At 48.4% G+C, this 23,461-nt stretch overlaps 1 protein-coding gene across 2 annotated transcripts; it reads right to left on the bottom strand.

Moving 5' to 3' along the window:
• Nucleotides 1-6: 6 nt before the first annotated feature.
• CPT2 (carnitine palmitoyltransferase 2) lies at nucleotides 7-22,405 on the bottom strand. Of its 2 annotated transcripts, none has more exons than XM_068238987.1 (6): nucleotides 22,357-22,405; nucleotides 20,138-20,325; nucleotides 12,143-12,223; nucleotides 11,623-11,729; nucleotides 6,899-8,203; nucleotides 7-1,696 (listed from the first exon to the last, which is right to left on the bottom strand). In XM_068238987.1, exons 2-6 carry the CDS (start codon nucleotides 20,293-20,295, stop codon nucleotides 1,365-1,367), a joined length of 1,983 nt encoding a protein of 660 aa, XP_068095088.1. In that variant the 5' UTR covers nucleotides 20,296-20,325; nucleotides 22,357-22,405; the 3' UTR covers nucleotides 7-1,364. The 2 variants fall into 2 exon arrangements, with proteins under 2 accessions (XP_068095088.1, XP_068095087.1); XM_068238986.1 differs by lacking the exon at nucleotides 22,357-22,405 and adding an exon at nucleotides 22,262-22,316.
• Between the last annotated feature and the right edge of the window lie 1,056 nt (nucleotides 22,406-23,461).

Below are 23,461 nucleotides of genomic sequence, written 5' to 3'. Positions count from 1 at the left end.
ATTGAACAGGAAAATCTGTGTATGAGCAACTTTACTGCCCACCTAAAGTAACTGTTACACATTATAGCATTAACCTCCTTAGTGGTAACCCCAAGTCAGACTTGGGCCTGAAATCCGCAGCTCAGAGCAGTAACCCAGAGCCTGACTCGGGATAGCCATCGGTAGGTATAGAGAGAGTGCAGTGTGGCAGCGTTTCAACTTGCCTCCCCTGGGATCCAGAAACTGGCAGCCATTCTCCTTCCAGTCCTCAAAGGGTCTCGATCCCTCTAGTGAGATAGCCATAGGCAATCTCACTATAGGGATACAGCGCCACCCGGTGGACGGAGAGAGAATTGCAGCGCTGGATCTAGGGGAGATGAGTAATGTGCTGGGCTGCTGCAGATCGCTCTATCGGCATGATTTTTTCCTGCTTTGAGGATCTTAAAGCATGTGAAAAAAAATTGAACCGCTTTTAGACCCTAAAATCCTTAAGTAATCAAACCGCTTGGGAGGTTAAAGCAAACCTGTGCGATCCATAGGAGAAAAAAGTTAAAAACCTTCGGTAGAGGGAAGCCTTTGGATCCTCTAGAACAGGCATGGACAAACTTGGCCCTCCAGCTGTAGTAGGAACTACAAGTCCCACAATGCATTGCAGGAGTCTGACAGCCACAGTCATGACTCAAAGGCAAATGCATTGTGGGACTTGTAGATCCGTAATAGCTGGAGGGCCGAGTTTGCCCATGCCTGCTCTAGAAACTTCCCACATCCTCCTGGAGACCACGGCTGGATGTCGGGACCACCTGGAAGTTCGCCGTCACGCTCCCATCCATGTAGGAGCGTAACCGCACTGCACAGACAGCGGATACCTCGCGCCTGCACAGAACCTCAGAGCTGCTCAGACTCGGCGGAAAAATGCTCTGCGCTACTATGCAGGCACGAGGCATGTCCACAGATGGACCAGCCCAAAAGGCTGGGGGGGGGGGCTTTACGAAGCCTCTGGATTATCCAGTGGCTTCCCTCTAGGGATGATGAATGAGTGCAAATATTTCTGAGTTCATGCACAATTATGTACATTTTTGCAAATGTATGCAGCTTGAAAATGGACCAATCAATTTAAACCAGGGCGGGACTTGATTGCTTCAGTTTAAAGCTGCATACGTTTGCAGAAAAATGTATATAATTCTGCATAAATTTGCATCTCATGGATCATTCCTACTTCCCTTCTCTGAGGTAAGTACCTAATTTGGGGCATTTGTTTTTCCTTCAGGTACATTTTAAAAAGAGTGGCTTTGGTGCCATGTCACTGGTTCCCTCTGCATGGAAATACAATCAGTGTAGGTCAGGCTGAAAGGCCACATCAGTCCGAGTCAAGTGCTGAGATTCCGCTACTTCTTCCCAGGTTTCTCCTCCAGAAGTTTATAGATGTCCTCTAGAGACTGGTGGACACACTGAACAAACTGCTTGACGTCACGCTGCGGGTACGCAGAAACATTGCAGCCGATCCAGTCATCGTGTACTCCGTAACCCACGCCAAACCCATCAGCAACCACCGGAGCGAAGCCCCCCAGCTGCACCGCCGGGCTGGTGAGGGTGCTGGTGGAGAGGACGTTGTGGTTAATCCGGGCATAGGCAGGATCCTGGTAAAGCTCCGGAAGAGACATCCCCTTACCGGCTGCCAGGTAACGCAAAGCAAAGAGGTGCCGGTCAAAACCCTGACCTGTAAGACAAAGAAAAATGTACAGTGTTAATACAAAGACATGGAGGTCATCTTGTAGCAGCTGTGCAATAATACAAGTGTACCACAGATGAATATAAGAAAAGGATTTTCACTTTCTTGGGCTTCTTCCATCCCCTCGCGGTCTGTCTGCTCCCTCAATGTTCTCCCAGTCCCATCTGCTGTCCCACTGACAGCCCCGTGAATTACCCAACTCAGCCACAGACTGCTACGCATGTGCAGTCCCGGCCAGTTTCTAAGACTTATAACTGCGCATGCGCAGCAGACTCCTGACTACAGCAGCACGACGTAGTAAGCACACAACTTGGATATGTATGGTGGCTTACTAGTAGCGTTGGTCGGAACTGCTCATTTCCGATTTTGCGGCAATTACGATTTCCAATTTTCCCTCTTTTTTTTCGATTTTCAAAGATTTTTTTATTTTGTCATTTTTTTGCATTAATGATATAAAAAAAAAAAAAAACAGAAAAAACCCTTGCAATTGGTCTAAAATGACCGCGCAGATCTGATTTTTGCAGGAAAAATTCTGCACTAGGATTGGTCCAGTGCTTTCGAGCTCTGCGATTGGGCTAAAATTAGCGAGTTGCACTTTTCGATCAGAAATGCGGAAATTTGAGCATGCCTACCCACAATCCAGCAGGACTGCAGACTGCACAGCACCATGTACCAGGAGCACATCAAGGGAGCAGACAGAATACGGGATGCTGGTAGAAAGCCCCAGGTTAGTAAAAATCCTTTCCTCCCATTCACATCAGATTTAACCACTTACGGACCACGGTGTTAAAGGGAAGGTTCAGGGACAGTTGGTAAAAAATGGTGGTCTCTGGTGGCCGACCCGACCTGGCCAGGCCGGCTGCCAGGTCGGGCCTCTTCTGCGCTCCATTGTGCGTTCCACGCCGGCGCGCTGACGTCATCGGACGTCCTCCAGGCTGTACTGCGCAGGCTCAGTAGTTCTGAGCATGTGCAGTAGAGCCCGGAGGACGTCCGATGACGTCAGCGCGCCGGCGTGGAACGCACAATGGAGCGCAGAAGAGGCCCGACCTGGCCGCTGGCCTGGTCGGGTCTGCCACCGGAGACCACCGGGAGCCTGCGGAGCGGCGCCGAGGGCACCTCCTGCCTGCCACGGGCTGGAGGAAGCCCCAGGTAAGTGGATTCGGATTTTTATTTTTTACCAACTGTCCCTGAACCTTCCCTTTAAACACCCCACCCCCCCTAAAGACAAGGCCATTTTCCCTAAATTGGGCCACTGCAGCTTTAGGACTTGCTGCAGGGCCGTATAACTCAGCACACAAGTGATCCCCCCCCCCCTCCTTTTTCTCACCACCAACAGAGCTCTCTGTCCAGTCTGCACTGTTGTGTCGCTGTGGCCCCAACTAAATGCTACAGTGCATGCGCCTCCTCAATTGCGCTCCTGTAGCTGAGAGCGTTCTGCACATGCGCACTGGCAAGTTTTAGGAGTTGTGCCGGCCACGGAAGTGCAATGAAGGAGACACGAGCAGCCAGGACAGCAACACAACGCAGCAGACTAGGAGGACAGTGAGGAACCTGAAGGACTACAGGAGGCTGGAAGAGGAAGCAGCTAAGTAAAATCTCTTGCCCTCCCCCCCCCCTTTTTCCAACAAGATAATAACAAGACAGGAGCTGTCACTTGCATGCCTGAAAATTAACTATTTCAGGCAACAAAACAAGTATAACAGTCTGGTTACCGTATGTTTTTCATTGTACTTACACGTTTATCTCATGTCACATCAGGTACAGTTTAAACAATCCTATGTGCATGTACTGTCAAGGTAGTAAGGACTTGCTGCAGTTTCATAAGTAATCCGAACCCACCCGCTTCCCGCCACAGCTCGTAATTCATCCCATTCCAAGTCGCGGCCAGGTAGTGGTCAGTGACCTTTGACCCGGCAGTAGTGTTCCAGCGCATTGCACAGCATAACCAATCCAACCCTCAGACTGTACTCCCAGCTCTCACCAGATCCCTGCACACTGCGCATCACCTCAGGGCTCCTGCATAATGAGATGTGCGTGCAGAGATCTCTGGAGAGCTGGGAGCATGGTCTGAGCGCTCGGTCAGTTACACTGCACTTAAAGGATACCCCAACTGAAATGTGACATAATGAGTTAGACATGTGTATGTACAGTGCCTAGCACACATAACTATGCTGCGTTCCTTTTTTTCTTTCTCTGCCTGAAAGAGTTAAATATCAGGTATGTAAGTGGCTGACTCAGTCCTGACTCAGACAGGAAGTGACTACAATGTGACCCACCCTGATAAGAAATTCCCCTTTCTTGCTCTCAGAAGCCATTTTCTATTAGGAAAGAGTTTTATAGTTGGAATTTCTTATCAGTGAGGGTCACACTGTAGTCACTTCCTGTCTGAGTCAGGACTGAGTCAGCTACTTGCATACCTTATATTTAACTCTTTCAGGCAGAAAAATAAAAAAAGGAACGCAGCATAGTTATCTGTGTGCTAGGCACTGTACATACACATGTCTATCTCATTATGTCACATTTCAGTTGGGGTATCCTTTAAGCTGGAGAATTACCGCCGGGTCAAAAGTCGCTGACCAGGTCTCGAAACAGGATAAATTATGAGCAGCAGGAAGGTTCCAGAATACTTCTGAGACTCCCCTTTTGCTATATTTGACCGATGTTTGTTAAGTCTGGACTGGAATTTCTGGGTGGTGCGACCCACATATGCCAATCTGCATGGCCCTCCCCCCAAAGCCCCAGGTGGTTTTTAGGAGGGGCAAGACTATCGGGGGCCACATAGCACCTAGTAGATTGCCTCCTCTGGATACAGCGGGACCCAACAGGAATACATACAAAGGGACTAGAGCCAAATTGGGGTGTTTTTCATGTAGATCTAAACGATGCCTTTGTTGTAAAACTATTACAAATGGCGCAGGGACATTTTGCGCCAATACCTCTGTAGAGTATCCCATAAAGAGCTATGTCACGTGTCAGAGCTCGTATGTGATATACCTACTAAAATGCCCATGCAGATTGGCATATGTGGGTCGCACCACCCAGAAATTCCAGTCCAGACTTAACAAACATCGGTCAAATATAGCAAAAGGGGAACCTAAACATGGTGTCTCTAACCACTTTAATTTAGTCCATAAGAGGGATTTTGGGTTACTGAGTGCTACCATCATTGAACAAATAGATCATTCTAACAAATCTGAGAAGTATCGTCTCCTATGTAGACGCGAGTCCTATTGGATTTTAAAAGTGGGGACATTGGAACCAGGGGGGTTAAATAAATGCCTGGAGGAAATGAGTCATTTACAGCCAGTAGTACTCTAAGATTAGGATAGCAACTTAAAGAATGATTGTGAGAATAGGAAACGTGTATGTATTACTCTTAAATGTATAGGTTTGCAGCCTATGGGTGCTGTGCTGGGCCAAAATAATTTCCAACATTGTTTTGGTATGTACTTTGTACATTGACTCTTTTTGGGTTTCCCGTGGACTGTTACTGTATACACTGAGGATAATCTATCTGGTGTGAGGGCTCTGTCATTACCTGATTCCCCCCTCTGATCTAGCACAATGGACTTTTTTCCCACTGTAGTCTATGTGCAATGTATATCTGTAGGCTTGTTGGCCGCCCTCTTTGGAACGCTAAGGTACATGGACCCTTTCTTTAGGTCCATTACGGTAATTCTACCTTTCCCACACAGAGCTGATTGGCTGTAGTGTGTTATATAATGAATTGTGAAAAATGTTTTAGATTAATGACTTGAGAAAGCAGAGGCTGCTCCTCTGCGAAACGCGTTGTCTTTTTTAATAAATTTTATACCCCTGTGACCCACTTCTCCTTTCATAACCTTTAGCTAGAGTTTTAGTAGCGGTCCCTCTCCTTTATTCCACTTACGCGGACAAATTGACGCCTCCATTACATACAGGCGGCTGCGTGTCTCCCCGTCCTTATGCGGAGACACAGACGCATACGCCACGCAACCTCAGTGCGGCTGGGTATCTACGTCCTGTGCTCCGCAGCTACGCTTGTGTAGAACGCCAGGAGGAGTGACATCACTTCCACCACGCCAGAGCAGAGAGCCCGGTCCCCGGCTAGACAAAGAGGGACGCCTGTTCATCGGGGCTGTGTACGCTGTACTAGCCACATAACATAGAGGCGAGACCCATCCTGCTGAAGCTTTCCCTTGAAGTTACTGGGAGTCTCAGAGCGCCCCTCTTCTTTTGTTTTGTTCTTACAGTGAAAACCACAGGGAGCTGCCGAGCAACATTGAGTGGCCTGATCGCACCCTCCTCTTTGGGGAATCTTCACTACCCCATACAAACTTGCCAGAATACTTCTGACACTTTACTGAGTCCCAGGAGGAGAGACTGTGCAGGCAGTGTGACAAAAGTTCCCTGGAGAATGAGGCCCACTTCCTGCTGCACTGCAGCAAATACGCACCGGTGAGGACTGTGTACACTTCCAGAGATTCTCCACCCATATCCTGGATTTCACCTCAACAGATGAGGAGGTGAAACGCTACATCCTACTGGGGGATGAGGAAACGACCGTGCCAATAGTGCCCCGATATGTCACTGCCTGCCACTAACTGAGGAAACACGATACCCCATGGACTGTATACCCCTTATACTGCCCCCTATACCCTCCCTTCCCTATGGACTAAATAACCCAGCCACCCTCCCCCCCCCCCCCCACTGTTTCTTCTATCCCCCACATCCTTATGGACTGTATACCCCTTATACTGCCCCCTATACTCCCCTCCCCTATGAATTGTATATCCCAGCCCCCCATACTGTCCCTTATGTTCTCCACATCATTATGGACTGTATAACCTAAACCCCTATACCCTTCCCCTTATCCCTAGCCCCCCACCCCATTAATGCTTTGTTTGGCTTTGGCAATGTTATGCTACATTTATTTGGTCCTGCCAATAAAGCTTACTTGGATTTGAAGTCTTTACTGCAGTACATGCACATAGGATCGTTTTAGCATTGTGAATTTATTTAGGTATTCCTTTAAAATGAGATCGTCCATGTGTAACCTGAATCCTAGTACTTTGTAAGGGACCACCAGGAACCTAAAAGTCCCCTTACTACGTAAAAAAGCCATGGCATTTTCAAAGTCCTACCCATAAATTAACATATTAATCCCTGCCATGAATCATTACCCAGAATGCTGATGAATGATGGACTCACCCATGGCGGCCTCCTTAGTCAGCTGCCCGTGATACTTGGAACATTCATTAAGCATCTCTCGGAGCTCCGCGGCGCTGTGTTTGGAGGGATTCTTCACAAAGGCCTCCGAGCACCTCTTGGTATAAATGGTGGCAGGTCGGATGGTCTCCGTCCGGCCATGCTTGAAGGCCGCGGTGCTGCAGGACTCGTAGGTGGCCGTGGTTTGGCCATACTGCCTGAGGAAAGCCATCTGGAAGGACAGCTGGGATACGGCGTCCGGACTGAGCTTCTGAGTCTTCAGGAACTCCTTCCCTCCCCTCTTGAACTCCATGGCAGCTATAGTCAAGGACCCCACCGCAGCATCAAACTTCTTTTTAGTGTCCGTTACGGCGGCCTTCAAAGCGTCATCCAGGTTGAAGGTGAGTTTCTGGACGGCTTTACTGGAGTCCACAGGGGCAGCCGAGCTCTGAGGAGACACCGCCGGGTGCTCTGTACTGTCCTTAAACACCTCGTTCTGAAATCTCAGAACCGCCACTCCATCTCCCCACGAATGCTCGAAGTTGATGGCCGAGGTCCCGTCCTCCGCCATGATAATGCTGAAGGATTTATCAAACCAGCGATTCGACCCGGAACCGTGCAGCATATTGTGCGAGAGGTGAACACGATCCCGTATAGGAAAATCATCCAGACACAGGCAGAATACGGCAGAATCGATCTTCTGTAAAGCTGACTGGTTGCCGTTGTCCATCAGTTTCTGCCTCAAAATGGCCCATGTGTTCCGCTCTTCACTGGTCAAGTATCCCAAGGGGAATTCTGGGGCAGGACTGGAGTCAGAAAGGATGTATTTAAGGTGGGCCTGAATTTCTGAAGCCTTCACAACGTTCCCGTCTTTATCCAACACGTCAAATACGTAGAAGTGGCCTTTGCGGAGAACCAGAAGGTGCCTCCCGTTCTCGTGGGACACGAGTTCATCCTTGTTCAGCTTCGGTATTCGGGTGGAGTTGAAGAGGCGGAAATACTGAGACATGTCTAGCGGATAAGCATTGACCATGTACGCCCCGTACCAGGACAGAGAGGAGGGCACAAAGCGGATGAGGTTCTTGAACCTCTGGGTGTCGCTTTTGGCCGGATTGAGGTGGAAGATCTCCGGCTCCAGATAGCCAGCTCTCATGGTCTTCAGGAAGCGCATGGCGGATACGGTCATGTTTGTGGCCCGGAGAAGCTGGTCGTTATACTCGGGCTTTGGGTCGGGGGTGAAGGACATGAAAGGATTAAAGTTAAGCACGATGGGCTCTCGAGCACAGAGATACATGTCGAACCACGGACCTGCAAACCAAGGGGAAAAAAAGTTACTCTTCGTAGAACGAGCGCTGTAATTACAGCGCAGGAGATTTGGGAGCAGCCAGCGCCACCATAGACCACAATAGGAATTACAGCTATAGCGGTGCACACTGAGTAACTTTGGTGCCTTCAGAAGACGGAGCTGAAGTTACATTTAAAACACTGTAATTCGGCCTCCGGCAATAGCTGAATTACATCATTCCCCACCATCCACGTAGACCTGGAGAGGGAATAGTAATTAACTCTGCCAGGAACTTGTGCAGCAGCAGGATAAGCCATATACTGGCTGTATCCTGCGCCCAAGTCTCCCGGCTGCGATTTTATACGTATCAGAATAACTTCCTGTGAATTTGTATTGGTCCAAGTTCAAGCTTAAAGAATCAGAATCAATTTATTTCGCCAAGTACAACGGGAGTTGTACCCGGATTTATTTTTGGCACATACAGGGTCGGTGATGGTACGGTACAGTATCAGACATGCAGTAGATTGAGAGGCGTACACATGCAGCATAGTATACAAGAGTAAGCATATACATGGCAACAAGGCATATACAAAGCATATACAAAGCAACAAACACTGGAGGGGTCCTAGTGCTGTGTGAGCGGAGCTGCCTGCCTCCTTGGCGGCGCTCACCAACTCCATAGCAACTCGGATTCCCCCGTAATGTCCGACAGTACGTAGAGAAGGAGAGAACAGAAGGAATAAAGGAGAGGGAGAGGGAGAGGGAGAGAGAGAGAGAGAGAGAGAGAGAGAGAGAGAGAGAGAGAGATTATTAGGCTAGAGAGAGACACAGAGTTCAAAGAGTCCTGCTAGCCAGCTGGTTGATGGTGTGACTGGTGGATCCCATGGCTGCACAAATCTATCCCCCAGCTGCGGCCTAGTGGCATTTTGAGCAGGGGGGGACCGGGTGGTGGAGAGCAGGAGGTTCCTTGGGAGTCCCCTTAGGATTGCAGTGTCCCCGGTTAGTGTCCCTGCGTGTGCTCGAGGTGGCTGGCTCCCTAACTACCCTGGTAGCGGCGGCGGTGTTGTACCCGATGCGGAAGTCTGGACCACGTGGGTGGCGGCCTCAGCTGATGCAGCTCCGGAGGTGGCTTGCCGATGGGGTGTCTTCCCTAGTCATGGCGGTGGCTGGAGGGGGCTGACTCAGGGCAGCAGTCGGGCAGCGATGACAGAGCCAGAGCACGGGCGCTCGAACAGCTGTTCAGCTGTCGGCCTGCAACCAGCGTGTGAAGCCGAGGTCTCCCGACCGGCAGGGTGGCCAGTGACGACATCGTCCTCCGTGGCTGGAACATGAAGAGGACACAGGGGCCTCCCTCTGGGAGCCATCCTGGATTCCTGGTTCCCAGGCTTCAATGCTGTGATGGGGTCAGCACGGGTGGTTGCGCTGATGGCCTGGGGGCAGCGGCAGCAGATCAGCAGGGCTCCGTGCTGCCTCCCCATGCCTGCGCACTGCACGTGGGCCCCCGAACAGCTGATCCTCTCGCCGACCCGCGATCCATGGATGATGCCGGGCCAGACCGACAGTGCCCATATCCTCCGCCTCCTACCTCAGCAAGAGGTGAAGCTCCGAGGTGAGTGGCGAGAGAAAAAGCCCCTAAAAGAGCAAAAAAGGCCGGAGCCCTGTGGCCGAGGCGTCCGAGTCCGGCGCCATCTTGGTGGAACTGTAACGACAAAACATCCCCTGGGGGGGTACTCACCTCGGGTGGGGGAAGCCTCCGGATCCTAATGAGGCTTCCCACGCCGTCCTCCATCCGTCAGGGGTCAGGGCCCTCCGTGCAGCGGTGACGTAATATTTACCTTCCTGGCTCCTGCGCAGGCGCTCTGACGGCTGTCGGCTCCGAAGTAGGCGGAAATACCCGATCGCCGTCGGGTCCGCTCTACTGCGCAGGCGCAAGTTTCCGGCGCCTGCGCAGTAGAGCGGACCCAACGGAGATCGGGTATTTCCGTCTATTTCCGTGCCGAAAGTCGCCACAGCGCCCCCGCTGGAGCCAGCAAAGGTAAATATTGAACTGACAGTCGGCACAGTCGCCGGCTGTTCGGAGGGCTGCAGCGAGACCCCCGTGGGACAGAGGACGGCGTGGGAAGCCTCATTAGGATCCCGAGGCTTCCCCCACCCGAGGTGAGTACCCCCCAGGGGAGGTTTTTGTTGTTACAGAGTCTCTTTAAAGGACAACTGAAGGGAGAGAGATATGGAGGCTGCCATATTTATTTCCTTTTAAGCAATACCAGTTGCCTGGCAGCCCTGCTGATCATCTGCCTCTAATACTTTTAGCCATAGACCCTGAACAAGCATGCAGCAGATCAGGTGTTTGACATTTTCAGATCTGACAAAATTGACTGCATGTTTGTTTCTGGTGTGATTCAGACACGACTGCAGCCAAGTAGACCAGCAGAGCTGCCAGGCAAATGGTATTGTTTAAAAGGAAATTAATATGGCAGCCTCCTATACTCTTCTCATTTCAGTTGTCCTTTAATGGGGTCGAGTCATAAAAGGCTGTGGTAGGGAAAATAGTGCATTCGGTAATTTAGGGCTTGATTCACTATGCAGTGCTAACCTACTTAGCACGTCTTAAGTCTTTAGGCGCGCTAACCAGGGTGCTAAGTAGGTTAGCACCGGTTTTCTCAATCAGATCGTGCGCTAAGTCCCACAGGCTTTAATGGGCACTTCGCGCGGAGCGCCCTGCGCAAAACTTTGCGGTCGATGCGCGAAAACCTCTTTTAGACGTGCTAAGGGGCTTTTCACAGGCGTGCTAACAGTTAGCACCGCTTTGTGAATCAAGCCCTTAGACTTTTGTGTGCTAATTTTTAAAAAAATGTTCACAGGTGCCGTAGGAGTTTGGTAATTAACCAAAGCCCATTGCCAGTAACAGCAGAAGAGAGTTGTCTGTGTTGTTACATGCTGATCCGTGCAAAAACAGCATTACAACAGTAAGAGGCATCCTGTTTTGTTCTCTCTGCTAGCTGCTTGGGGGGTAGGAATGCTGGACCTGCCAGAGAAGCCTGCAGGTCCAATCGGATACAATTACAGGGTTCTTGCAGGAAACAGGGGCTCTTTCTATTAGTTCCCTGCTCCTGTCAATCATAGCTCACTGATGCTTCTGCTTCAGAGTCACGCCTCCCAGCACACTCACACAGACTCTGCTATGATTTCGCCACATCAAACCTGACGGCAATTTTCCTGTGCTTTACCACATGTCCTAACTTTTATGACTTGACAATTACTGACATGTGTTGAGGTAATTACCGCACAAATCTGTAATTTACCTCACTGCTCGGGAATGTCAGCTTTTCATGCGGTAACCACTTTTATGAATTGACACTTTCCTAAGGGCTCGGTAAACTCAGCGGTTTTCTGCATTACCGCATGCTTTATGAATCGGACCCAATGTGTCTGAACACTATACCTGAGATGTAGCTGGTGTGCTTGTTCTGCTTGTCCTGTTGCACCAGCTCCTCGTGCAGTTCTTTGCCCACCCCGTTCTGGAAGCTGTGAGTCAGCTGCTCCGTCTTCCTGATAAAACAGCAATAAAAGTATGAACAGTCTGCCCAGCACCCCTCGCTGCTGGAAATACACACAAAGGAGGGGTTTCCGTCATCAAAACTGAACTATAGAAAAGTTAATGACAAATGGAGCCGAATCCACACACTTTTTAAAACAAATCGTCTGATACTTTCAGCCATAGCCCCTGAACAAGCATGCAGCAGATCAGGTGTTTCTGGCATTACTTTCAGATCTGACAAGATTAGCTGCATGCTTGTTTTTGGTGTTATTCAGATACTACTGCAGCCAAATAGATCAGCAGGGCTGCCAGGGAAGTGGTATTGTTTAACAGGAAATAAATATGGCAGCCTCCTTATCCCTATCATTTCAAGTTATACATCCTAGTACTCCCAACACATGGCCAGACATCTGTTGTCTCATACCGGAACTGATCATCATCCAGAAGTGGTCGTTGTGCGTTCAAGTATCGTTTGATTGTTTCTTCAAGTTTGGGGATTGGCAGCCTGAAAGACAGAAGAATTTCACACATTCAAAACAAAACTGCAGACCAATATCAAGGAGTGTAAATTAATCTAAATATCCCAAAAATTGCAGGACACAAGTTACCCCCCCCCCCCCCCCCCCCGAAAAAATAAATGAAAAAAAAAAAGTAATACTAAAGCAATGTAGTGTTTTATATGGCTTGCTGTATAAATCATTTTACAATTATAAACAAGAAGTTCTGAGTTAGGCTGATACCATCCACACTATTAACAATACCAAATCTGATCTCCCAGTTGCTACACACTTTCGTTCCAATGGACACAGCACGTATGATCTTCGTGTCACTGCCCTGAAGGGTGGCTTCAAATTGTCAAAAGATAGATTAATGGTAGAAATGAAATTTATAAACTGGTTCAAAGCTGTGGACAAAGGCTTGAATAAGGATAAAAACTTTTTATACTGGTATGAGGCTGATGATATTTAATGTCATAACTCTTTCTCAGCCTAGACAAATATTGCATCCACTCTGCTTGTAGCTAAACTTGTGAACGCGGAATTTACGATGTCTCTGTGACAGTCTGAGCCCTAATTCTGTGAGTAGTGTGTAAACAAGGAGTCTTATCTCAGCCAACAACCTCTCACTCCATTTATATGTTCTGTTTCATTTAAAGGAGGAGCTCTTTTGCGCAAATCTTAAAATTTAAAATACATGTAAACATACAAATAAGAAATACATTTCTTCCGAAATAAAATGAGCCATAAATTACTGTTCTGCTATGTTGCCATCACTTACAGTAAGTAGTAGAAATCTGACAGAAACAGGGCTGTGGAGCCGGTACAAAAATCTTCCAACTTCTCGGTTTATGAAATCACGACTCCGACTCTGGGTTCCCAAAATGGCTCCGACTCCTAATACTTAACAGGGCTGTGGATTTTGTACAAAAATCATCCGACTCCGACGCCTCAGTTTATAAAACTACGACTCCAATTCCAGGTGCCCAAAATTGCCCCGACTCCACAGCCCTGGACAAAACCAACAGATTTTGGACTAGTCCATCTTTTCATAGGGGTTTCTTTATTTTTAAAAAGCAAAAGTACTGTCAGATTTCTACTACCTACTGTAAGTGAAAGCAACATAGGAGAAAAGTAATGTATGGCTCATTTTACTCAGGGAGAAATGTACTTCTTATTTTTATATGTTTTAAATTTTAAGATTTTCGCGACAGTTCCTCTTTAAAGAGAACCTGAGGTGGGTTTGTGAAACATTAGGACACAGAGGCACGTTTTTCATACAATCACATGCCTCTGTGTCCTTTCACTATGCCTCCAGCCACCCTGCTGTCCCCCATTATTAAAAGCAACAGGCTAGCGACACGCAGATTGTCACTAGCCTGTTATTTACCTCAGGCTGCCACTCACTGTCGCCCCCCCACCTCCTGTATAGCGCAGCTCCCCGCCTGTGTCCCTTCCCTCCCCGCCTCCATAAGCTTCCTCCAATCGGCTTACAGAGGCGGGGAGGGAAGGGACATAGGCGGGGAGCTGCGCTATACAGGAGGTGGGGGGAGTGGCGGTAAGTGGCAGCCTGAGGTAAATAGTAGGGTACCAACAATCTGCGGGTTGCTTACCTGGTGCTTTTTATAATAGGAGACAGCAGGGCCGGGGGGCTGGAGGCAGAATAGAAGGACACTTCACAGATATACAGAACATGCCTCTGTGTCCTAATTTCACAAACCCGCCTCGAGTTTTCTTTAAGGCATCTTAATGATGTGCATTTTTGCTTCCAAAAAAAAAAAAAAAAAAGGGATCTATGTATCCCCTTTTGATGCTGCATGTATATAGCTGTCTGTCCCAACATCTTGTAAGCAAACAGGGTTGAAGTCTGACGAAGGCTGCACAGTTGAAAGCTTACTCTTAGCCAATAAATGGTATCATCCTGATTCAAAACTTCTTGCTTTTACTGATGGCTTAGGCCTCTTTCACAGTGGGGCGTTAAAGTCGCACGTCATAAAAAATTATAACGCAGACTAACGCACAGCAATACAAAGTCTGTGCGACATTCACAGCACACATTGCGTTGTGTGTAACGTGTAGCAATTTAATAAATAAAGAGAAAAGATCCCTGGTATAGAAAATGCTGCACCACCTATAATGTTACAAAATGCTCTATTGGAAAATGCTAAACAATTCTAAAAACATTTAAAAGTAAAGCAATCCACAACACAGTAAATGTGGAAAATGTACAAACAATCATAAATGCCTCACCTCCTGAATAAGCTTAATAGGCCCTAATGGCTGCTAACTTATCCACCTTGGTTCTGCTGAACCAATGATGGAGTAGTGTGACCCGGGTCCTGAACAATTGGTCTACCAATTCTAGGGTGCTGGGATAAGAAAGTGCAAAAAGAAGTGCCAGCGTAGGAGGAAAAAAGTGCATACAGGATCTTCTCAAAAAATTAGCATCTTGTGATAAAGTTTATTATTTTCTGTAATGTACTGATAAACATTAGACTTTCATATATTTTAGATTCAAATACACACAACTGAAGTAGTTCAAGCCTTTTATTGTTTTAATATTGATGATTTTGGCAAACAGCTCATGAAAACCCAAAATTCCTATCTCAAAAAATTAGCATATTTCATCCGACCAATAAAAGAAAGTGTTTTTAAAACAAAAAAAAAAGTCAACCTTCAAATAATGATGTTCAGTTATGCACTCAATACTTGGTCGGGAATCCTTTTGCAGAAATGACTGCTTCAATGCGGCGTGGCATGGAGGCAATCAGCCTGTGGCACTGCTCAGGTGTTATGGAGGCCCAGGATGCTTCGATAGCGGCCTTAAAGAGAATCTGTAATGTTAAAATCGCACAAAAGTAAACATACCAGTGCGTTAGGGGACATCTCCTATTACCCTCTGTCACAATTTCGCCGCTCCTCGCCGCATTAAAAGTGGTTAAAAACAGTTTTAAAAAGTGTGTTTATAAACAAACAAACTGGCCACCAAAACAGGAAGTAGGTTGATGTACAGTATGTCCACACATAGAAAATACAACCATACACAAGCAGGCTGTATACACCCTTCCTTTTGAATCTCAAGAGATCATTTGTGTTTATTTCCCCCTGCAGTTCTCATGCACTGAAGTTTCAGGCTGCTCTTTTCTTCCTGCAAACAGCTTTGCCCTTGTCTGTAATTCTTCAGTATGTGAAAGCCCAGCCAGCTCAGAGGACGATTTATCCAGCTTGTAAAAGATAAGAGAGAAGAGAGAAGCTGCCCTAATCTAAATAATACACAGGCAGTGTGCATAGAGGGGCCTGGAAGGGGGAGTTCATAGCAGAACCACAACACTGAAGAACTTGGCAGCCTTCCAGACACAGGCCGACAAGTCTGACAGGGGAAAGATACATTGATTTATTACAGAGACTGTGATAGTAGAAAGTGCTGCAGTAAGCCAAAACACAGAATAGCTTTTGGAACTTGTAGGATGATAAAAAACAGGATGCAATTTTTGTTACGGAGTCTCTTTAAGCTCATCCAGAGTGTTGGGTCTTGCATCTCAACTTTCTCTTCACAATATCCCACAGATTCTCTATGGGGTTCAGGTCAGGAGAGTTGGCAGGCCAATTGAGCACAGTAATACCATGGTCAGTAAACCAGTGGTTTTGGCACTGTGAGCAGGTGCCAGGTCGTGCTGAAAAATGAAATCATCTCATAAAGCTTTTCAGCAGGTGGAAGCCTGAACCCACGTTTGAACCAGAAACAGGAGTCTTCTCTCCTGACGAAGTGGTCACGTGGACCATACCACGCGTGGAGCCTTTGCTGTGCCTCCCTCCGCCCTTACCTCTTTGGCTGCTTTATTACATTGGGGGACCCTGCCCAGGACTACGTATGTATTACATCCTCACTGGTATTGCTTGGTCCTGTTAGGTCTGTCCATATTTTATGCACTTTACACTTACTTTGGTCGGTCTGACATGCTCTTGAGCATATCTAATCACATATGGTAAACTTGCATATATGCACTTTTTTCCTCCTACGCTGGCACTTCTTTTTGCACTTTCTTATCCCAGCACCCTAGAATTGGTAGACCAATTGTTCAGGACCCGGGTCCCACTACTCCATCATTGGTTCAGCAGAACCAAGGTGGATAAGTTAGCAGCCATTAGGGCCTATTAACCACCCTGGCGTTCTATTAAGATCGCCAGGGCGGCTGCGGGAGGGTTTTTTTTACATTAAAAAAAAAACTATTTCATGCAGCCAACTGAAAGTTGGCTGCATGAAAGCCCACTAGATGGCGCTCCGGAGGCGTTCTTCTGATCGCCTCCGGTTTTGCTTACTTCGTCGCCATGGCGACGAGCGGAGTGACGTCATGGACGTCAGCCGACGTCCTGACGTCAGCCGCCTCCGATCCAGCCCTTAGCGCTGGCTGGAACTATTTGTTCCGGCTGCGCTGGGCTCGGGCGGCTGGGGGGACCCTCTTTTGCAGCTATCGCCGCAGAGCGGCGGCGATCAGGCAGCACACGCGGCTGGCAAAGTGCCGGCTGCGTGTGCTGCACTTTATTTGAACAAAATCAGCCCAGCAGGGCCTGAGCGGCACCCTCTGGTTAAGGTGGTTAAGCTTATTCAGGAGGTGAGGCATTTATGATTGTTTGTACATTTTCCACATTGACTGTGTTGTGGATTGCTTTGGTTTTAAATGTTTTTAGAATTGTTTAGCATTTTCCAATAAAGCATTTTGTAACATTATAGGTGGTGCAGCATTTTCTATACCAGGGATCTTTTCTCTATTTATTAAATTGGTCTGTTACATATTCCTGGTGCTAGCACACCACATGCAATTTAGGTGTGCATATCCACATTCTTTCCTATAAAACGTGTGTAACGTGTAGCAATATTTAGAAAGTGCTGCATGCTGTGCGTTTAGCAATACATTTGCTGCTGTTATGTGTGTTGCACATGCTCAGTAAGGGTTTTTTTTTTTTTAAATGTAACGCATGCGCCGTTTTCGTTCCATCAGTATGCAACGAAAACGATGCACCAAGAGACACAACGCAGTGCAAAATAACGTACAATTTCATAACCTACATGCTCTGCGTTAGGGGCGCTTTAATGTCACATCAAACGCAACATCCCACCGTGAAAGAGGCCTAACAGTTCAAAACTCTACTGCTATTACAATTATAAAGCAACCCCCAGTGGCAAAGGACTGATTATCACGCAAAACAGACATACGGACATTAGACTTTTGTCATCCGATGTAATCATTCTTTATTGTTTGGATGCAGAGGGGTCCCTCTTTCCTCTGCACCTAATATTTCTGTGAGTTGTAATTGGCTCAGGCCTCCATCACATTAGGAAACACAGATGGCTGTTTGGAATGCAATGCACATTATCTGCATTGCCTTGCGCTGCTAATCCCATTGAGCGATATTTCATTTCACACATAAAGTGTGAATGTCAGACTGTTCAGTCTATGCACCTCTGATGTTCCTGCGTGTCGCATATTATACGCAATGCCTAAATGTGCACGGCAACTCATATAGCGTGTACCATGCTTAGAGGATACCTTAGTCCTTAACCACTTGAGGACGGCAGTGGTAACCCCCCCCCCCCCCCTAGAGACCAGGGCAATTTTAACTAAATGGGCCACTGCAGCTTTTAGGCCTCGCTGCAGGGCCGTACAACTCAGCACACAAGTGATTCCCCACCTTTTCTCCCCACCAACAGAGCTCTCTGTTGGTGTGGTCTGATCACCCCCATCTGTTTGTTTGTTTATTATATAAATATGTATGTTTATATTTTTAATAAAATGTTCTATTTGTTTATTTATAATCCCCCTGCCCCCTCCCTCCAGCCAGCCAATGACGCGATCGGCTGTCATAGGCTTCACGAGGAGTCGGAGTCTGAGCCATTTTGGGTACCCGGAGTCGGAGTTGTGGTTTCAGAAACTGAGGAGTCTGAGTTGGAGTCGAAAGATTTTTGTACCGACTCCACAGCCTTGGTTTCGCAGGGCGGTGGAGGCGATTGCCGCTCGGAGACTGAAGGCAGGGCAGAGCTCCACCCTCAAGCAGGAGATGAGCGCGCAGCCTGCGTGCGATCTCCTGCAAACTGCAGCCCCAGGACTTGACGCCAATTGCCATTAGGTCCTGGGGCTGCCGCTGCGGCCACGCCCATTGGCGTGAGGCGGTCTTAAAGTAGTTAATAGAAGCGGAAATTGACCACACCTTCGGTAAAATAACGGCTTCCGATCGTTTTGAATGGAAACAGTTCTGTAGAAAAAAAAAAAGTTAGGAAAAATGACGGGGGAATCGTCCGCAAAGGACAACTAAAGTGAGAAAGACATGGAGGCTGCCATACTTATTTCTTTAAAAACATCTGCATTAGTGTCTGAATCACACACCAAACAAGCATGCAGCTATTGCAGTCATATTTTTGTCAGCAACACCCATTTTTCTGCATGCTTGTTCAAGGTCTGTGGCTAAATGTATTAGAGGCAGAGGATCAGCAGGACTGCCAGGCAACTGGTATTGTTTAAAAGGAAATAAATATGGCAGCCTCCATATCCCTCTTGCTTCAGATGCCCTTTAAGCTGGCCATACACTAGTCGATGTGGCCAGCAGATCGTTATGTGGTCATAGAGGGATCTATGTGATCGAATCTTTACACACTGTACACAGATTTCCATTGCAAATCTGTGCACACTGCCAGGTCTCCCCATCTTTGTGTCTGTACCCCCCCCCCCCTCTTCCCCAGCTGCACAGTGTAGGCACAGAATACTCTCACCTGTCCCCCGGCGCATCCTTCTGTTTCTTCTCTCCACCGCCAGGTGCTTCTCCCTGTCTCTTCTCTCCCAGGCTGCCTGTGTCCTTTGCCCAACCGCTAGAGGTCAAACACTACAGGCACCGTGGCGTGACGCATATCTTATAAGGCCACTAGAGGCCGCCAGTGTTTGTGACAACACAGGCGCCCCAGGAAGGGAGTGCTGTTAGACAGGTGAGAGTAAGCTCGGCTCCTGTGACGCGCATTGCAAGCTAGCGCCCGGCTCCGGACCCACCACAAATCGAGCAAAATCTTCCATCTGTCTAGACGTTGATGAGAAAAATTGACCCATGTATGGCCACCTTATAAACTAAATGATGTTTTCCAAAATATGATCATCTAATGATGTGGTGAAATACTGAGCAGTGCAATATTTATATAGCGCCAACTTCTTCCGGAATAAACACAAGACGTAGCTGCAAATGAATATTACATTATAACCTCACCAACAGCTCCTCTCAGAAGCTCACCATTTTCTTCTTACAGTGATCCCTTCCAGTTCTGACAATATTTTGTCAGAACTGAAATATAGCAGTTGCTATCAGTTATATATCAGCTGCTGTCAGTTACAACTGAATGTGCAAGGTAATGTCCATGTTTCCCTATGGCTCAAGTGGGTGATATTACAGTTTAACAGTGTGCTGACCAGGAAGCTGTTATGGGGTAATGGCCATTTTCAAAATGGAGGATGGAGAATTCCATTGATCACAGTGGAAAAATGGGACGCAGGAGAGGAGAAAGAGATTAAGGAGTGGACTACACAGGAGGCAAGTATGTTATTCTGTGTGTTATTTTGACTTTTTATTTTCAGTTCAGGTTCTCTTTAACTGTCCCTCAGAGGAGCTCACAATCTAATCCCTACCACAGTCAGAAGTCTATGTATGTATCGAGTAATGTATTGTATCATGTAGTGTATGTATCGTAGTCTGGGGCCAATTTACAGAGAAGCCAATTAACTTATCTGTATGTTTTTGGGATGTGAACATGCAAACTTCATGCAGATAGTGCCCTGGCTGGGGTCCAAACCGGGGGCCCAGCGCTGCAAGGTGAGAGCATTAACCACTACGCCACTGTGCTGCCCAGTAAGTACTAGATGCTCAGCAGCTGTCCATACACCCACCTGGGCAGACTCTTCTGGAAGTGCATAGTCGGGACAATGCTTTTGTGCAGGTACTCTGTGTCGCTGCTCCCCGCACTGTACCCCCGCAGCATGACGGGCACCGTGGAGGCCGGCGATCCTCCCTTCCACAGACATGACTTTGTCAGCAGGCGAGCCATAGCAAACTTCTATCCTCAGGAAGGGAAAACCTACAGGCAGGAGATAGAGACAACAACAGATCAATGGGTACAGCTGTCACTGATAACAGCAGAGCAGAGTACAAGAGCCAGATTCCGCTGTCTCTACAGTGAGATCTCCATCTGTCATGTTAGATGAGTTATGAACGCCGCTCCACTGCAGTTAGTCATATACAAACATCAGTTGGGGGAAGACTCCAGAGGTGTCCCCTATGTCACTGTCATCCACCCCTCCACTGAGACCCCCATAGCCCCCAAACTCTCTTCCTCTTTGTGCCTGTGCATACCCAGAAAAAATAAAGTGCATTTCTTTCTTTTACGCACAAGCGCTTCATCTTACTGGGCATGTGCTGTTTGGAACTTGTGCATGCCCAGGTCAAAAGCGCTGGTGCACAGCCTATGATGCTTCCTGGACCATACTGGACTGAGGAGCCGGCCAAACAAAGGCGCTAGTCTACTTTAGGGGAGCAAGCAGGAAACCTCATAGGGAAATTGTGCTAATGTGATTGGATGGACAGCACCCTATGAAACTGCTAGGTGCCCAGTAGGCTGTAAAACTACGCCCACACAATTTGGCCAATCACAACCCCTCCTGCCGTGACTGGAGAACTGTTCCCTATGAGGTTTCCTGCTGGGTCCCCTAAAGTAGACTAGCACCCAAACAAATATTAAAGAGGTCGTAAATGGTGAACAGGACGAACCCAGAAGACAATAAGCAGCAGGTAATTCTAGCACACCATGGGCTTAAAGGGATACTGTAGGGGGGGGGGGGATGAGTTGAAGTTACCAGGGGCTTCTAATGGTCCCCCGCAGACATCCTGTGCCCGCGCAGCCACTCCCCAATGCTCTGGCCCCGCCTCTGGTTTATTTTGGAATTTCAGACTTTAAAGTCTGAAAACCACTCAGCCTGGGTGGCAATGCCCTCACTCCCGCTGATGGCACCAGGAGCGTACAGCGCAGGCCCAGTATGGTCTGTGCCTGCGCAGTACGCTCCTGGTGTCATCAGGGGAAGCGAGGACACGGCAACGCAGGCGCAGTGGTTTTCAGACTTTAAAGTCTGAAATTCCAGAAGTGAACCAGACGCGGGGCCAGAGAATTGGGGAGTGGCTGCGTGGGCAAGGATGTCTGTGGGGGACCATTAGAAGCCCCGGGTAACTTCAACTCATTTTCCCCGGACCCCCCTACAGTATCCCTTTAATTCACAAAGTATTTTTTCACTTCCGATAACATCTGGGAAACTTCAAAAAAAAAAAAAAAAAAATCAGATCTACTTATCTGGGTCTTGCTCCAGCCCCTGGCAGCCCATCTGTCCCTCGCCGCAGCTCTGCTCCCAGCCAGTGTCCTCTCTCCGTTGCAGATGCTAAACTCGCCAGGTTGGCATCTTCTGCACCTGCGCAAGCACGTGGCCACGCTCACATAGCCTGGAGCATTCTACGCAGAAGTACTGCACCTGCATAGATCACTCCCGGCTATGGGAGCGTGACTCACGATGGAGGGGACCCCTGAGTTGCGATGGGGGACAGATAGGCTGCCAGGGGCTGGAGGAAGACCCAGGTAAGTAGATCTTGTTTTTTTTTGTAAACCCTGTATGTGTCCATTAAAAGGGAATAAACATAGCAGTCTCCATATCCCTCTCACTTCAGGTGTCCTTTAAGGGGCAGGGGGGGGGGGGGGGCGAGGGGTTCCGCTAGCTACACTACAGGGGGGATCTCACAGGACAGGAAGTCTGCTCCATGAGGAAACAGCCATGAATGCCTGGAGCAGCCAATCACAATCTTGGCTTCCTCCTGCTCTGTGCACTGACTGCAGTTCCCTCATCAGCTGTCACCCGGTGTAAACACCGGCTCCTCTATCAGCACAGCCTGGGGAGGAACACAGCTGTGCAACACTCTCACTCTTCCGGTAACCCCACAACAACCTCCAAACTTCCCATCTAAAGCGGTCCTACCTGCAAGTTCCACCGACCTCCAGCTTCTGACTGCAGCCCCGCCCCCTCCCGCTGTCACCTGTCTGTGCCACGCCTATTCCCTCTGCCCCACTTACCTTTGCCCTACTTCCCGCCTCCTCCCTGAGTCTCTGTCTCCTTTACTCCGCCCAACATGATATGCACACCCCGCCCACTCCTTCACTCCCCGCCTCCTCCCTGAGTCTCTGTCTCCGTTACTCCGCCCATTCCTTCACTTCCCGCCTCCTCTCTCACTCTGTTCCGCCCCTCTCCTTTACTCAGCCAGCTTAAATGGATACCACGCCCCCTTTCTCTCGCCTCTCTCTCCTTCCCTATCTTTCTTCGTTCCGCCTCTCCCTATCCTTCACATCCCGCCCCTGCCCCTAAATATTCTTCCATTGCCCCGCCCTACTCTCCCGGTTCCACCACAGAGATGAGGTGCAGTTGTAGTTTCGTCCCTCGGAAACTTCTTACCGACACAAAGGTTCCGGGAGGGAATGGTTCGCACAGTTCGCTCTTCCTCCACCTAGCCTGATCGTTCTCTATCGCTGGGGGAGTGTATATGTGGTGTACGCAGCAGACTGAGGGCTCATTCACACTTAAAAACTCAAGGGTTTGGCACTTTTGCACGCTTTTCCCCCCCTCCCGGCGCTCCACTGCGTGCTGCGTTTTTGTTAAAAGCGCTTATCTAAGCACGATTCCCGAGTGTTTTTTGTCATTCACTCTTTGAACCAGAAAATAATAAATGCAATGTATTCTTAAAAACGCTTTGCAGACCGCAAAGTGGGCGCAACGCGCTGATATGAACCTTCTCATAGAGATTCATTGCACAAGCGTTTTGGGGGCAGTTTTAAAAATCGCCTGCGTTCGAAAAATGGCCAAAAACGCCCCCAGTGTGAATGAGCCCTGAAGGTGGCCATTCATCAAGTGATTTTGGCGGCAGACCAACCAAGAGACAGATCTCTGTCTGATCAGAAAAAGATCTATCGGCCACCATAAATTCCCAATTGGGCTTTTGATGGCGCCGCCTTGCTGCCCATAGCCGCTTGTACCCAAATGCAGATGTCCCCCCCCGGATGCCGGTGCATTAATACGTTACCTGTCCAATGTCAACCGCTGTCTCCGCACTCTTCTTCCTAATTTGCAATTCACGTGGTTGCTATTGTATTGCACGTAGGGCGTGTGTGATGTCACTTCGCACCC

This window comes from Hyperolius riggenbachi, chromosome 6 (assembly GCF_040937935.1).
Source record: "Hyperolius riggenbachi isolate aHypRig1 chromosome 6, aHypRig1.pri, whole genome shotgun sequence".
Taxonomy (NCBI): Eukaryota; Metazoa; Chordata; class Amphibia; order Anura; family Hyperoliidae; genus Hyperolius; species Hyperolius riggenbachi.
Note: the sequence above shows the minus strand (reverse complement) of the source record. Positions and strands in the feature narration are given on the sequence as shown.

Excerpts from the sequence above, each read along its gene's own strand:
- CPT2 (XM_068238987.1), bottom strand. The coding sequence starts at position 20,295 with ATGGCTCGCCTGCTGACAAAGTCATGTCTGTGGAAGGGAGGATCGCCG. Across the intron at positions 11,730-12,142 it reads CTGGATGATGATCAGTTCCG|GAAGACGGAGCAGCTGACTC; the intron begins GTATGAGACAAC and ends CTGTTTTATCAG. Across the intron at positions 8,204-11,622 it reads GCACACCAGCTACATCTCAG|GTCCGTGGTTCGACATGTAT; the intron begins GTATAGTGTTCA and ends CTTGGTTTGCAG.